This window comes from Lipotes vexillifer, unplaced genomic scaffold (genome assembly GCF_000442215.2).
Source record: "Lipotes vexillifer unplaced genomic scaffold, Lipotes_vexillifer_v1.1 scaffold96, whole genome shotgun sequence".
In the NCBI taxonomy this organism is placed as follows: Eukaryota; Metazoa; Chordata; class Mammalia; order Artiodactyla; family Lipotidae; genus Lipotes; species Lipotes vexillifer.
The window spans coordinates 333,802-349,038 of record NW_006798666.1 but is presented as its reverse complement, the minus strand read 5'-3'; the positions used below and the strand labels follow the sequence as shown (position 1 = coordinate 349,038).

The following is a 15,237-nucleotide window of genomic DNA, read 5'->3' as shown; positions in this document are numbered from 1 at the left end:
CGAACCCGTGTCCCCTGCATCGGCAGGCGGACTCTCAACCACTGCGCCACCACGGAAGCCCAATACACAACTTTTATAAAAACATTCTGAGGGTGTTTGAATTAAAATATTAAAGCATTAAGTTTATAATCATTTACACAGTTATCTATTCAAAACTAAAAGATGGGGGCTTCCCTGGTGGCGCAGTGGTTAAGAATCCGCCTGCCAATGCAGGGGACATGGGTTCGTGCCCCGGTGCAGGAGGATCCCACATGCCACGGAGCAACTGAGCCCGTGAGCCACAACTACTTAAGTCCACGTGCCACAATTACTGAAGCCCACGCGCCACAACTACAGAAGCCCACGCACCTAAAACCCATGCTCCACATCAAGAGAAGCCACCGCAATGAGAAGCCTGCATACCGCAAAGAAGAGTAGCCCCCGCTCGTCGCAACTAGAGAAAGCCCGCTCTCTGCAACTAGAGAAAGCCCATGCGTAGCAACAAAGACCCAACATAGCCAAAAATAAATTAATTAAAAATTAAAAAGAATAAACAAAAATAAAAGATGGTTACTTTCTTCTGTCTTCAGCTTTTCTAAACTGGTTAATATATAAGTTTTTGCTATATGTCACCGATGTAAAACTTCATTTATTTTGTCCAAAAACTAAAAAGGTAAAAAAAAGTGATATCCCATTTGCACCTATCAACTTGGACTTCCCATCAATTCAATTCATTTCTAGAGAACATTACTTGCATTTTAAATCCAATGGCAGTTCCTTTACATAATTTTAAAAACAAATCATCTCATAACCATAACTCTCTTTTAAAGATGCAAAAAGCCAAAAATACAACCTACACATTAAACCCCACACTTATGTCCAAACCTCTATAAAAGTTTCAAAAGCCAATTTCAAGGGTCAAAAGTTAATTACAAAAATTTCCAAAGTGAAATGCAGAATTCTATAGGATGACAAAGAACACAAAATGTAATCAAGACCTGAGACACAATTCCATTTTTTGTGTGTGTGTGTGTGTGTGTGTGTGTGTTACGCGGGCCTCTCACGGTTGTGGCCTCTCCCGTTGCGGAGCACAGGCTTGGTACGCGCAGGCTCAGCGGCCATGGCTCACGGGCCCAGTCGCTCCGCGCATGTGGGATCTTCCCGGACCGGGGCATGAACCCGCGTCCCCTGCATCGGCAGGCGGACTCCCAACCACTGCGCCACCAGGGAAGCCCACAATTCCATATTTTTACATAGAGGGAAAGAAACAAAGAAATGTGATTGAGAAATGGAGCTTAATTTTGTTCTAAGGATGACATCCAGAACATTATTTAAAGCAGGCTAATTATGAGAATACTCTTAAAGTTACATAGTCTTATAAGCTATGTTTAACAAAGAGATAAGCTTATTTGGATAGTAACTATTGCTGAATTTTAGTCTACAGTGTACTTATTACACACCAAGACAGTGATCACGTCTGTACATTTGGAATATTATTACCTATAATTCTCACCCTTTGTGTAGTCTTATTAGTCCCTGCTTTTTATTTTGTACTGTTGCTGTTTGTCTTACAAAATTTTTTTTACCAAACTCTGGAACACTAAAGCCTTTCCATGAGAAATTCAACCTTGTCCAATCAAATATTGGCCAACGTCAATGCTGTTCACCAGTGGGTCTTTGATTTCTATTCTCAATATTCTCTGTAGCAATTTTTTCCCTTTTATTTTCTTTTTCTTATTTTTTCCTGCCTCTGTCCAAAGCAACGATTTTTTCCAATTTCTGTAACAGTAAATGAGTAACTAAAAAATTATTGTGCCTTACATTTTACGTGAATTAACCACACCTCATATTTAATTTAAGCATTATCCAAAATGCGCTAGAATTTAATATAAAATGCAATATGCATAGCAATTAACTTGACTGGTCTATTAAAATATCTCAAGAAAAAAATCTAATAAATAAGTTTTCAGTTTATAGGGATCAACTATTTAGAATCAGTTAAATATATGATGAAACTTACATGAATTTTACTGAACGAACTTTTCTTAAATAACAAATGTACTCAAGAAATGCTTTTCGGGGCTTCCCTGGTGGCGCAGTGGTTGAGAGTCCGCCTGCCGATGCAGGGAACGCGGGTTCCTGCCCCGGTCCGGGAGGATCCCACATGCCGTGGAGCGGCTGGGCCCGTGAGCCATGGCCGCTGAGCCTTGCGCGTCCGGAGCCTGTGCTCCGCAATGGGAAAGGCCACAACAATGAGAGGCCCGCGTACCGCCAAAAAAAAAGAAATGCTTTTCCAAATACAATTTCACAATAAACTTGTTTATGATGGAGTACAACTGACAAAAGACAGTGGTTCCATGTTGGAGTCCGTTCAGGAAAGAAAACTAGGTTAATTAAAGTGATTTTTTTATTATAAAAATAATATGTATTTTCTGGGAAATTTATGAAACTGAAAAATTAATGAAAAATCACCCTAATTTTAATCACTCAGGCCTATTCAGTTACAATGGTGATGTTAACAGTTCAGACATGAAACACAAAATTGAAATAGAATTGCAATTTTGAATGTGCTTATAAATATATTTAAATCCATGAAACTTGGTAAGGTCATCTAAGGAAAGATGGTGGATAAAAAATATGGAGTCTAGAGCAGAACCCTGAGGTATACCAATATTTAAAGGAAGATCAGAGGAAGAACAGCAAAGGGGAATGTGAGAGAATGGTCAAAGAGATAGGAGGAAAATGGAGTATGTTTCATTGAAGGCAATAAAAGACACCACTTCAAGAATGAAGGGGTGGTCATCCACCCCTGTCCAGTGATTTTACTACGTGTGGGTTGATGATTAGCTGTGCTGATAAGCAGTTTCAGAGGAACCCAAGACAGACTGGAGCTATATACATGAGACTCAACTAAAAAATTCCTGATTTAATGAGCTAATTAAACGGCCTTTTACAAAATAAATATATAGCAGTCAACAACAGCTATTACAAAGCCCTTTTTTGAAGCTATAAAAAATAACTGATGGGCTTCCCCGGTGGCACAGTGGTTGAGAGTCCGCCTGCCGATGCAGGGGACACGGGTTCGTGCCCCGGTCCGGGAAGATCCCACATGCCGCGGAGCGGCTGGGTCCGTGAGCCATGGCTGCTGAGCCTGCACATCCGGAGCCTGTGCTCCGCAACGGGAGAGGCCACAACAGTGTGATGTCCGCGTACCGCAAAATGAAATGAAAAAAATTAATTCACAATTACAGAAAAATCTAGGCATGGAAATCTTCATAAAGAAAACTAACTTTGCTGAGATATGAAAAGTGCACATAAATGAGGAGATATACCTGATTTCAAACTAGAAAGACTGACTACCTTAAGTTCATTAATTCACATCTATTCAACAAACTTTGGAGTGCTTGCTTGTACGATTCTAGGCACCTGGACTGAATCAGCAAACCACACATAAAGGTCAAAGCTGGCAGTCTTACCTGAGTTCAGTGGGAACATCAGTTATTGTTCACCATTAAACATAAATTGAGGGTTGACTAACATAAAACTCTTATTAAAATATACTTCTATTACACCCATTTTTCTTTGCTTTTTTAACCAAGAGTTAAGAATTTTATCAAAAGCCTTATTTTTTTTCCTTTGAACTACTGATGTTAGCATATTTCCTAACATCAATCTGGTACTGAATTTCCATGATTAACTCTACCCTATTAGGGTGGATTTTTAAATTACTGTTGAAGTTGGTATGTGGCATTTCATTTGGAATTTCTGCATTTATATACAAATGTGCATTTAACCTGTATGTTTTTAGAGATTTGTTTTTAAATTAGGATGAGTTAATAAGATGAATTGGGTAGCACTCCAAACTTTAGTTTTGTTTCATGGAAATTTTAAAGAATTCACAGATAAACTGTACTGCTCTGGACCCTTGTCGGAAGGTATCTTAGAAATATTTTCAGTTTCTTCCATGGTCCATTTAAGCTTTCTATCTTTATCATTTTGTTTATATTTCTCAGCAGAAAATGTCCAAATTTGTTATATATAGCATTTTCCTATCTATCTAGAGCCTCCACCAAGTATATTACTTCCCCTTTTCCAATTCTAAATGTTTTCTTTTTTCCTCTTGATTAGATTTACTAGAATATTAACTCTTTTACTGATATGAGAGGGGCTAGGATAAAGAACCAGTTAGTGCATCTACTTGTCAAGTCTGCTTTCTCTTCCAATTCAGTCTTCTACATTTATATTTTCTTCTTCTGATTTTCTTTAGTTTGTTTCTTTAAACTCTTCTAGCAAATACAGATTTTATTTTCTTGCTTTACATAAACATGTAACATTATAAATTTGCCACTAAGTATACTAGTATCAGGCACCAAATCAAATGTAAGACTGCAAAAAGCAAGATATGATGCTCTTCCAGAGTTCTGAGATTAGTGAAAATTTCTCTGAACTTCATGTTTTATCTTTTAAAATACATGTGGCTTTTCCCATTCTACTCCATGTGTTTTAATACAAAAACAAAAAGTATTAAAGCAAAGTTAGTTGACAACTGCAAAAGGAAGAGATTATGTTTATTCAGTGATTCTCTCCTACAGCACCTTCATGCATCCTTAGGAGTAAATTTATTCAGAATAACTTTGGCTATATCCCACTAGCTTTTATAGGCAGGATTTGTATTTTAGTCTAAAGTTTTACTTACACTAATACAATGCTTTCCTGCCCAAAGCACAGGAAAGGAAGAACTGTCCAGATCATATAAAAATACATCTGACAAAAATGAAAAGCCAAGTAAGATAACTAGCTCTCATTTTTAGATTGTGATATAGTTCTGGGAGTGTTTGATTTTTATATTGAAAATTCTGTACAGGCAATAACCATTGAGGAATATACTTTTACTTTCAAATGATTAGGTGTTCCTGGTTTAAAACTATACTAACAATTTCTGGGTATACTGTGGTGTGGATAGAGTTCATGACCTATATGATTCCCACTTTTAAGAATTTCCTGACACTTTCTGTGGTCTAATAAATGATCCTGTATACACGTTCTATCACATTTTAAAATATCTATTCTGTTTGTAAGATACCAAATTTTATTAAGTCACCTTTACTCATTATTCCTCATTTTTAGTTACTCCAACTTCTCAAGACTAAGATTAACATTTCATACACTGATTATAGTTTATAACATAAAATGACCTTTTAACACTAGATTTCTTTTCTTGCCTTGAATTGTTTGAAATTATAGGTACTAACCCTGCTTTATGCTTACTTTTGCCTGATACGACTTTGTGTACTCATTACATTTATTCATTTTGATTCCTCCATTCATTGGTTCCTCTATTAAATCATGTGCTAATCAACCGCAATACATTTTTGATGAATTGGTAAGAAATCTGGGTGTTCTAACATTTTTTTCAATTGTCCTAACCTATATTTATCTTGACTAATTTAGATTTCTTCTGATGTAATGTTTCCCCCAGAAGTCTAAACATTGCTACACTGTTTCCTAATGTTCAGTGTTATATGTAAATGGGACACCAATTACATTTTCTTAGTAAATAAATTTTTTCTCGAACTGCTTTTAGACTACACCCTACTTGGGTAAAGCAAGTTACCGCCTACTTCCCAGGTAAATCTTGAACTTTTCATCTTCATTCACAGATCTATCCACTAACTCTCCTGTTTTTGGAAAATGCCATCTATCAAGAACCAATTCAAATTCTACTTCCTCCAAGGCACATTCCCATGATTCATATCAGTCAGTATTAACATTTCCTTTATCTAAGTTTATACCACTGATACACTGCTGTAGCACTGACTACATCTATAGTGTATTACTAGGGAATATCTACCATAGGCTCTGGAGTCAGACCACCTGGGCTCAAATTCTAATCCTGCCACTTTCTAGCTGTGTGACCTGCAATAAGCTGTTGGGCTCTCTGTGCCTGTTAACTTACCAGCAAAATGAGAATAACAGTCCCTAGCTCACAAAATGGTTGTGATGATTAAGTGAGCTAATATTGGTAAAATATGTAGACCATGCTCTAGAATATAGTAAGTGCTCTATGAAGTTCTGACATGTACATACAGGTGTGTATGTCTGATGTGTGTGTTGTCCACCATTGGTAATGAGAAAAATTGTTGTGAAACAATGAAACAGGTGCTACCATAGAGGAAAAAGTATTCAAAGGGCAGGACAATCAATTACAATCTGTTTAGGAAAAGAAAAGTATTTCAACTGAACCCTCAATATTTTAATTACGTAATATTTTAAAAGCACTTTCATATACACTAGCTCATTTCATCCTTAGACAAGTTTGTGAAATTATTTTGTTTTATGGAGGCAGAAATCAAGGATGGTAACTCAAATTGCCCAAGGTTCAATTAGTTAGAAAGTGAGAGTGAAGATTAAGAGATATTTTATTTGGAGCTTGATATGGTTGTTCCCTCTATACCTGCATTTTTCTATGAAGGATGAATGAGAATGCAACAGACAGGTTGGAATAAACAGGACCAGGGGTAGAAAACAGTATTCCAAGCTTTGGAAACAGCTTAAATAAAAGAATGGTGGAGTGAAATTACATGGCATTCTGCAAAAAATGAAAGTAAAGATGGAACACTTAGCACAATGCCTTGCAAAGGAGGCACTTGCCTGAACTGAATTACAACTTTTAAATAATATTCCTTCAGTTTAGCAATCATTTGTAGTAAATAATCCCTTCTAGCTGAGGCATCTATTCCATATAACTGTGACCTCTGTTTTGAAAGAGCAGGAGGAAGGGAGGGAAGGAAGAAGGAAGAAAGAAAAAACAGCATTTGTCATTAACTACAGTAAATAATTGATTATTTTAGATATCTACAACAGGTTATATAAAATCGTAAGTGTTAGCATGCTCATATAAAGGTAATTAGGGGAATTGCCTGGTGGTCCGGTGCTTCCACTGAGCACAGGTTCGATCCCTGGTCAGGGAACTAAAATCCCTCATGCCGCACAGCACGGCCAAAAAACAACAACAACAACAACAACAACAAAGGTAATTATTTTTTCTCACTAAAATTAGTTTGAATGAACTTTAATTCTCAACAAGATTAACAATTTTACCGACAACTGATTTTGAAACATATCAAACCTAGTTTCCCAATCTTTGGGATAGAACAAATCAAACTAGCAGAAATATGTTAATGTTACTTCTACGCTCTAAGGAACCTAAGTTGCATATAATTCATCAGTTATATTATTAATCATCTGTGAAAACTTATTAAAGTCACTTTAACTCCTCTGTGCCAGTTTCCTATATGTGCAAAATACTGTTCATGTCTTGAAGGGGTTTGTGTAGGGTTTTGAAACTCTATACGATATTATTATAAAAAATTAAAAAGAAAAAATATAACAAAACATCTAAATATTCTCAAGCACTGAATTGTCTTTATATTACTTTTAAAACCACAGAAAACTAAGCAGGACCTGCAGGGCCTTCCAGGGTAGAGAACCCCCATATCCCCTGCCTCTTGTTTGTAGAAAAGCTTCAGCCTCCAAGGCCATCCCTGAGTTCCAAACAGCAAATTTAGTCAGAGAAATGAGACAATGCAGAAACAAAGGAAAATAGTCTAGCAAGACAAAATAATAGTTTAGCCATAAAACAAAGTCAAAAGACCTATAGTTCCTCCTTGAGGGCTATAGATAATATTCTGAACCATATACTTCAGTTGTTTTATAGATACTAAAATTCTCACCAGGTAGAAAAAGTTAACTACATGCTGACCACAAGCACATACACCCCAGCCAGGTTGGAACCAGAAGGTTGATTAATGTTGACTCCCAAAATACCACCTGGTTATCTCATTACCAACAAGTCAGAAGACTGTCCACAAGCTTATCTGGCACCCTGCTTCCCCCTTCCCTAGCATAAAAGAAGCTAGAATTCCACCCTGAATTAAAATAATTCTTTAGGATGTTGGTCCGCCATCCTGGCTCACTGGCTTTCCAAATAACGTCATTTTTCCTTACGCCAATACCTTGTCTCTCAAATTACTGGCCTGTCATGCAGTGAGTGGTATGCAGCAAGTAGTACGAGCTTACACACACAGTTAATACCAGGTATTGATGATTGCTCAATTAATCTCATCAGTTAGTCACATATAAGTAAAATTATTTTTAATCGACATACTATATCTAAAATTAAAAACTTTAGTGATGTATTTTGAGCCAAATGAAAGGTCTATTCAGAGGTTAACATAAGAAATATCTGTCTGAAAATCAGTACATTTAATATTTGACAGAAGTCTCATTATCAAAATTCCTTTTATTGTTCCTTCAGTGAAATTTAAGTATTCCCAAAGTTTCAAATCAAATGTTTTTTCTTAGTTTACCAACAGCTGTGATTTGTCTTCTTTTGGTCCATTCAGTAGGAAGTGAACTATCTGAAGTAAAACATCATCGTTAAAACCTTTCACATTATTATCTTCGATTGTTTCATAAAGAGGCTTACTTTGTGTCCCCCAACATATGTTTTTACGAGGGTTATTTTTATCAGCTTGTGCAGTCAGCGCCAAAGTGTTTAACTGGTAGCAGAAAAAGGAGAAGTATTTTCCATCTGTGATCACACCCTGAGAGACAAAAGGTCGAGTAACGTCTGCTTCACTCCAGAATCCTGTAGAAGAAAGTTATACTGAAACTTACATACGGAATATATTTTACCAAAATAAAACACACACATTAGAGGATATAAAATACCTCCTAAAACCTATATATTTTACCTACCAAATTCCTAAAGATATCAAAGTTTTCCCTATCTTCTCCATTCTAATCCTATATTCCATTTCTGCATCAAGAACTATTTCCTTCCTTCTACTATCCTCAAAGTTCATGATACACCTTTTCAACAACTTTGGACTTCATCAGCTTTCAACCTTAACTCACTTCATCTAAGAAGAGCAGCAAGCTCTATCTATGCAGATCTCTCCTACATCTGGTACTAACCACATGATTACTCACAACCTCAAATACGTTCAAATTTTCCTTATACCAGCAGCATCTAACACCCAATAACCATTACGGCCATTTACTTCACCAAATCTACCAAAAAAACGCCCTTCAGAAAAAAACTTGACTTTCTAAGAACTTCAACCATGTAATTAGATGAATTCTGTGTCTTAGTTTATAATTCAAAATTGATTTTATGAGTTGCTTTCATTTTGCCTAGTGTATTTTATGGCATCATAAGGTTTCAGGATATCTTAATACCTTTACTACTCAAGTTTTCTGGCTGCTTCTCGTTCCAGGCTAACTGGCTTTAATACTTTTAAATCCAACTGCCAGGGCCAAGGAGTAACTTATAAATTTTGCCACACATATTTTATATCAGCTTTAATGAAGATAGCCAATAAATAGTATTGTTAAAATATAGAATCATACTGTGAAAAGAAGTACTTTATCTTTTATGAATAAACAATGCCATTCTAGTATCTTCAAGAAAGTTTCCTTCTACGTTTTCTGATTCTGTCTACTCCTATTCCTACTTTATCCATTTATTTCTATTACAAAAATGTAAGTCAACAATTGTGAGTGTAAGGTTAAAAAAAAAAAAAATATATATATATGTATATATATATATATATACATATATATAAAGGAAAAAGGTGAGCCTGGCAGCAATTAAATCTGTATTAAAATTCCTCACAATGCTTATATAGGAGTAATCTAGGTATATATTTTATTGTAACAAAATCCAAATGCTTCACAATGGGCTGGCTCTAAAAGTCCTCCATGGCATGCCTCCAGCTTCCTCTCTCTCACCCCCTATCGCTTTCCATTCTCCCCCTCCCTTTCTTCATCAGCCTTCATGTTGTTCCTTCAACACTTCAAGTCCGTTCCTAGCTCAGTTACTTGCCATTCCTTTTGCCTAGAAGTGCCCTTCTCCCAGGTTTGTGCAAAGGCAGCTCCTCACCATTCAGGTCTCTGTTCAGATGTCATTTTTTTAGAGACCTCCCCTGAATTAACTCTGTTTAAATAGATTCTGCCCCACGCCTCATTTATACCTGCAACCTATGAATCATTCTACCCCTCTTCTAGTATAGTTTCTCCAGAGTAACACCACTAGCTAAAAATACTACATGTTTATTATCTTTTACTCTCCTTACTATAACATAAGCTCCAGGAGAGCAGGATCTGTTTCTCTCACTCAACACTATATCTCCAAGGCCAATAGCACCCGGTATGTAAAAACCATAAGCCATTAACTGAATGAAGTCTCCTAACACACACCCTAGATATGGCCTTCAAAGAAGTTATATATCATAACTGTGATTTAATCTAAAATTTAATCCATGAAAACATTTCATTTTCTAGTTTCAGAAAGCTGCTGTCATCTACAGAGCTGACTCAGTTAGGTGGTCTTTGAAATGCTTGAGAACATCATCAGAAAAAAATACATTCACACAAAAATGGTCAAAGTGAAAGATCAAGTAACTACCAAAGTGCCACTTACCAACTACAAATGTAAAATATTTAATTATGGACTTTAAAACAACTGCATTTTGTGCCAATGCAAATGTTTTCAAAATGTGAAGATTCAGCCTACATTTTAACCCAAGGAAAACAATTTGATCTATTAAATTCTTAAAATGTCTTCCAGTAACTATAATGCCATAAAACTAGTTTTACCTTGATACATAGCCTGTGCTCCGGTCCAAGCAAAAAGGCTTGCAATAGCATTAGCTCTAAAAACAACTTCTATCTGATCAGCACAATTTTGTTTCAAGAGCCTTTCCCTTTTTAATTTGTCAGGTAGCAGATGAAACTGGGTATGTCCATAACAGTGTGGATCTGCTGTCTTTGTGCCTGAAGAGCAAAATAAAAACATTTCAGATGAAATACACAAGTAGAATATCTGGAGCACATGTCCTCAGTATGTGCTTCAAGGCTATCTGTCTCCTCTACTCATTATGTGATCAGCATTCAAAATACACAAATGGAAAGCTTGGTTTGCTTATTTATTTTATTGATTATAATAAATTTCACCTGAAAGTACAATCTGCTAGCTATCATCGGCTCACTATGACATAGGATAAGTCAAAAGAATATATGTAAAATTTATTTAAAATTCCCTATTATTTCAGTTTTTTCAAACTCCTCGGTCATCACTAGGAGCTTTGTTATTCTGCTGGTCATAATCACCAAAGGATACAAACGCTTCATGACTTTAAAAACTTCCTTTATAATGCTGACATTCTTGGTTTTAGTGGTAAAGTCTTTTCAACCAAAAGTTCCCCATAATTCACTCGCTAAGACCACAGCGACTGAGAAGGGACTGATAAAACAGTTCTGGAGGACCAGCAGAAAGCTGCTTTCTTAAAAATCTTCCTCAACAGCCAAAGTATAAGCTGCATGAGCACAGAGATCAGGCCTTATTAATTTTTATATTCCTGATGGTTATCAGTGTTTGGCACAAATGGGAGGCTTTTGTTAAAAAAAAGCCAATCACTACCTCAAATCCAGTTCTTATCTGTTTATTTTTGAAAAAACACAAAATACTTTTCTATATAAATAATAAAACAAAGCCTAATAAACATAACTATTTGTTAAATACTGTTAATTCAGTAGAAACAAGTAAAATTTTAAATGGCAAGCTGAAAGAATATTTTCTTTCCAATTTTCATGCAAACTGCAACCTGAGATGAATTACATTGCTTATAGACTATCTGAACCTCTTGGTCATCAAGAATTAATTATGGGGCTTCCCTGGTGCGCAGTGGTTGAGAGTCCGCCTGCCGAGGCAGGGATGCAGGGGACACGGGTTCGTGCCCTGGTCCGGGAAGATCCCACATGCCACGGAGTAGCTGGGCCCGTGAGCCGTGGCCGCTGAGCCTGCGTGTCCGGAGCCTGTGCTCCGCAATGGGAGAGGCCACAACAGTGAGAGGCCCGCATACCGCAAAAATATATAAATAAAAAAATAAAATAAAAGAACTAATTATGCAAATTTGCACAGGACACTTTGAGCTCATTTATTAAAAGAGGAAACTTACCAATAAATATGGTATTTTCATATTGCCGTTTGAATAATGGAAGTTTGTCTGGCTTACAATTCATAACTGGGACTTCTACAGGTACAGAATAATCCAGCGGCACAAACTTAAAGAAAAAGTCATAAGTGAATTCACAGCAACACTAGCATATGTTTTAGTCACATTCTTAATAGATTTAAAAATCTTAAAAATGAGATGATTTTACAAAATGATTTAACACTACCATCTAGTGATGGGCCAAATCCAGCCAGCCACCTGTTTCTCTAAATAAAGTTTTACTGGAACACAGTCATGCAAATTCATTTACCTATGGTCCACGGCTGCTGTTACATGATAAGAACTGAGAATGCAACAGAGACTTATGACGCTCAAGGCCTAAAATATTTACTATCTGGACCTCTGCAGAAGAAATGTGCCAACCACTGACATGGACACACAGATGACACTCAAAACACACTTGTTTTCTCCAAAAGAAGTGTATACACATAAGATGACCAGCTTATAGCTGTAAAAATGCCTTGATTTATAATTAGGTAGGGTAGCTTACTGTAAATTACAATCATAAACTATTATCAGTATTTTCATTTAAAAAGAAAGATTTGTATGGTCCTAAAACCTGAGGACTTAACCCCACTTAAAACGGTTATTTGACCTCTGCAAAATATATATAATATAGCAAGTTAAAAAGCTGAAAAAGAATTATAGCTGAGATATATTCCAAATACACTTGAAAGAAAAGGGTTCTATCCAAAACTTTTTATCCTACGTAGCCCATTACCTAGCCTGCTATGACACTTCCTCCTCAACTGTCAACAGAAACATATGCAATAAATCTTTACCTCAGGTAGTTGTTTGGATATTCGAATCTGGTTGTGTGGTTTATCATTTATTTGGTATCTCAAAGCATCAACTCGACCTTTCCGATGACCACGAGAAATAATTTCTTCACCACGCAACCAGTAGAAGTGAACGGGGCGTTTACAGTCTATCAAAAGATATTCAAAAAATTTTTATATGATAATTTAGATGAATTTAGTTATTGTAAGAACACCAAACTCAGCAATACAGAACTCAAGAATGACCGTGCTAGCTGAAAATACATCAAAAATTACTCTTTGATGTAAGATATAGTCTGGATCATGTAATAATTTAACTTAAACAATCACAACTTTAATATAACGCTCAAACCTTTATTGTCTACTTGTGCCACACTACACTAAGCATTGTAACCAAAGAGGTTTCTCAGTTAAGAATAAACATAAAATAAAACCAACAGCAGCGTCATTCACCAGAAATAAAAAGTTTATTAAGAGTCAAAGCTGTCTTATGAATTACTAATTCAGTCTTCACAATAACTCTCAAAGGTATGTATACTTGTTATCTCCATTATACAGAAGAGGAACCTGGGTTTTGACGAGATTGTCAACTTTCCCAGGCCATCAATCACGAGCAAAGTCTGTGACGCTTCTCTCAAGACCGCTTCATTCCCAACTGGGAGGGAAGAAACAAGAACACTACAAGACTCAGTTGAGCACACACCTACAGTCACAGTAACGTTCATTCAATAGATATTTATTAAGATACCTACTGGGTGGCTGATATAAAATGATGAACACGTCAGAAACACTGACTTTTAAAACTGTCTATCCATTAATTATTTTTCATGCCTGCATGTAACAGTAAAACAGAAGTTGCTGATTATTCACTGGGAACCCAGAATGGCTGGGTTTGAAGCCCGACCTCCAAATCTACCAGCTGCAGGCTCCTTAACTAGATACATTTTACGTTTCTGTGCCTTGGATCTGTTTTTCATTTATAAAACAATGCTGCCTACTGTAAAGTTACTGTGAGGATTAAATTTGGCACATATAAAATTTAGAACAGGGCCAGGTACACAGAGAGTACCGAATACACGTTAGGTATTTTAATCAATATCGCCTTTAATCTTAACAGTTCTATCTATGACCAAGTAGTACTATTATCGTATTCTCATCTTGAAAATGAGAAAAACTAGGCCAGAATTGGTTTATAAACTAACATAAGGTCAGTAACTTTTTGATGGAAGAGCTAAATGGCAACCCCAGGCCTGTCCCGCTCTCCAGGAGCCCCTTCTCTTAACCAACACTTGTCTGGACCTTCACAAAGCAGTCCTGGAGGGCTTAGGCTACTTAGCCTAGGGTTGTACAGTGAGTAGGTGGCAGCGCAGGAACGAGAACCCAGTCTCCGGACGCTGTCGCCAGCCAGGAGCGAAAGGACTGGGGAAAAAAACTGACCAAGCAGAAAGAAAGGAAGGGGGGCAAATCTGGCGCAGAGAGGTCCCCTACCATCCCCACCTCCCCCGCCCGGAGTGGCGGGCCCGAGGCTCACCGAGGGCGGCGGCAGCCAGGGCCGGATTGCGAGCGCTGAGCAGGCCCGTGAGGGAGGCAACCAGCTGGTTCAAGAAAGGCGAGGCGATGGCCTCACGTTCCAGGTAAAGAGGCACACGCTTCTTGCGCCGCAGAAAGAAGTGCTCCTGCAGTAGGCAATCACAGGCGGCGGCGCGCAGGGCCGCTACGTCCAGAGCCGGCGCGAGCTCGATATCAGGCTTGGCAGGCGGCGGCGGCGGCGGCGGCGGCAGGCCCGATAGGAACACCGTCTTGGTAAAGCTCTGGTACCAGCGGTCGGCGTTCAGGGCGAAGGTCTGCGGGTAAACTACGTACTTCATGAACTGCATCTTGGTGAGGATTCGCAGCTTCTCGTCTACCGACTTGGCCGCGTGCACCGTGGCCTGCCATCGCTCCACTCGCCGCTGCCGTGCCGCCTTGCTGTCGGCAGTCAGAGAGGCTACGAGCGGCGGGTAGCGCGCGACTGGGGCCGCCGCGACATCTGGACCGGTCACTTCGGGAGCCGTGACGGCGACCTCGGCCGCTGTGTGCACTGACAGCCCTGGACCACGGAGCACAAGTCTCCAGCATCTGGCCGCCGCCATGTTTGCTGGGGTTCCCGACCCAGAGGTCAACTTCAGCAATTGGACCCGCCTTCTTGCCGTAAGAACCAATCGGAAAGCGGAATCTGAGCCAGGCTAGGGGAGGGCGATTCTCAGTGGGCTTGAGAAATCTTACGTCATTATTTCTAAGCCAATCAGGTAGCTTCTGCAACTTAGTTTATCTTGAACCAAAGAGTTGTTGCTGAAAGGAAGAGCTCGCGCGCCAATAGGTTTTCCACGGTTGTGTCGGGGAGGAGTGAAACTTTTAAA

At 38.1% G+C, this 15,237-nt stretch overlaps 1 protein-coding gene across 1 annotated transcript; it reads right to left on the bottom strand.

Annotated features, from left to right (window-relative positions):
* Nucleotides 1-8,261: 8,261 nt before the first annotated feature.
* On the bottom strand, nucleotides 8,262-14,974 carry MRPS30 (mitochondrial ribosomal protein S30). The gene is made up of 5 exons (XM_007470735.1): nucleotides 14,370-14,974; nucleotides 12,842-12,987; nucleotides 12,003-12,108; nucleotides 10,642-10,818; nucleotides 8,262-8,629 (listed from the first exon to the last, which is right to left on the bottom strand). The coding sequence occupies exons 1-5, from the start codon at nucleotides 14,968-14,970 to the stop codon at nucleotides 8,340-8,342; spliced, it is 1,320 nt and encodes a 439-aa protein (XP_007470797.1). The 5' UTR covers nucleotides 14,971-14,974; the 3' UTR covers nucleotides 8,262-8,339.
* Between the last annotated feature and the right edge of the window lie 263 nt (nucleotides 14,975-15,237).

What these genes read in the sequence shown, in the direction of transcription:
- MRPS30 (XM_007470735.1), bottom strand. Translation starts at nt 14,970, where the DNA reads ATGGCGGCGGCCAGATGCTGGAGACTTGTGCTCCGTGGTCCAGGGCTG. An exon ending in CCTGGCTGCCGCCGCCCTCG is followed by an intron (nt 12,988 to 14,369) that starts GTGAGCCTCGGG and finishes ATCTTTTGATAG; the next exon opens with ACTGTAAACGCCCCGTTCAC. An exon ending in TATCCAAACAACTACCTGAG is followed by an intron (nt 12,109 to 12,841) that starts GTAAAGATTTAT and finishes TTTTTCTTTAAG; the next exon opens with TTTGTGCCGCTGGATTATTC.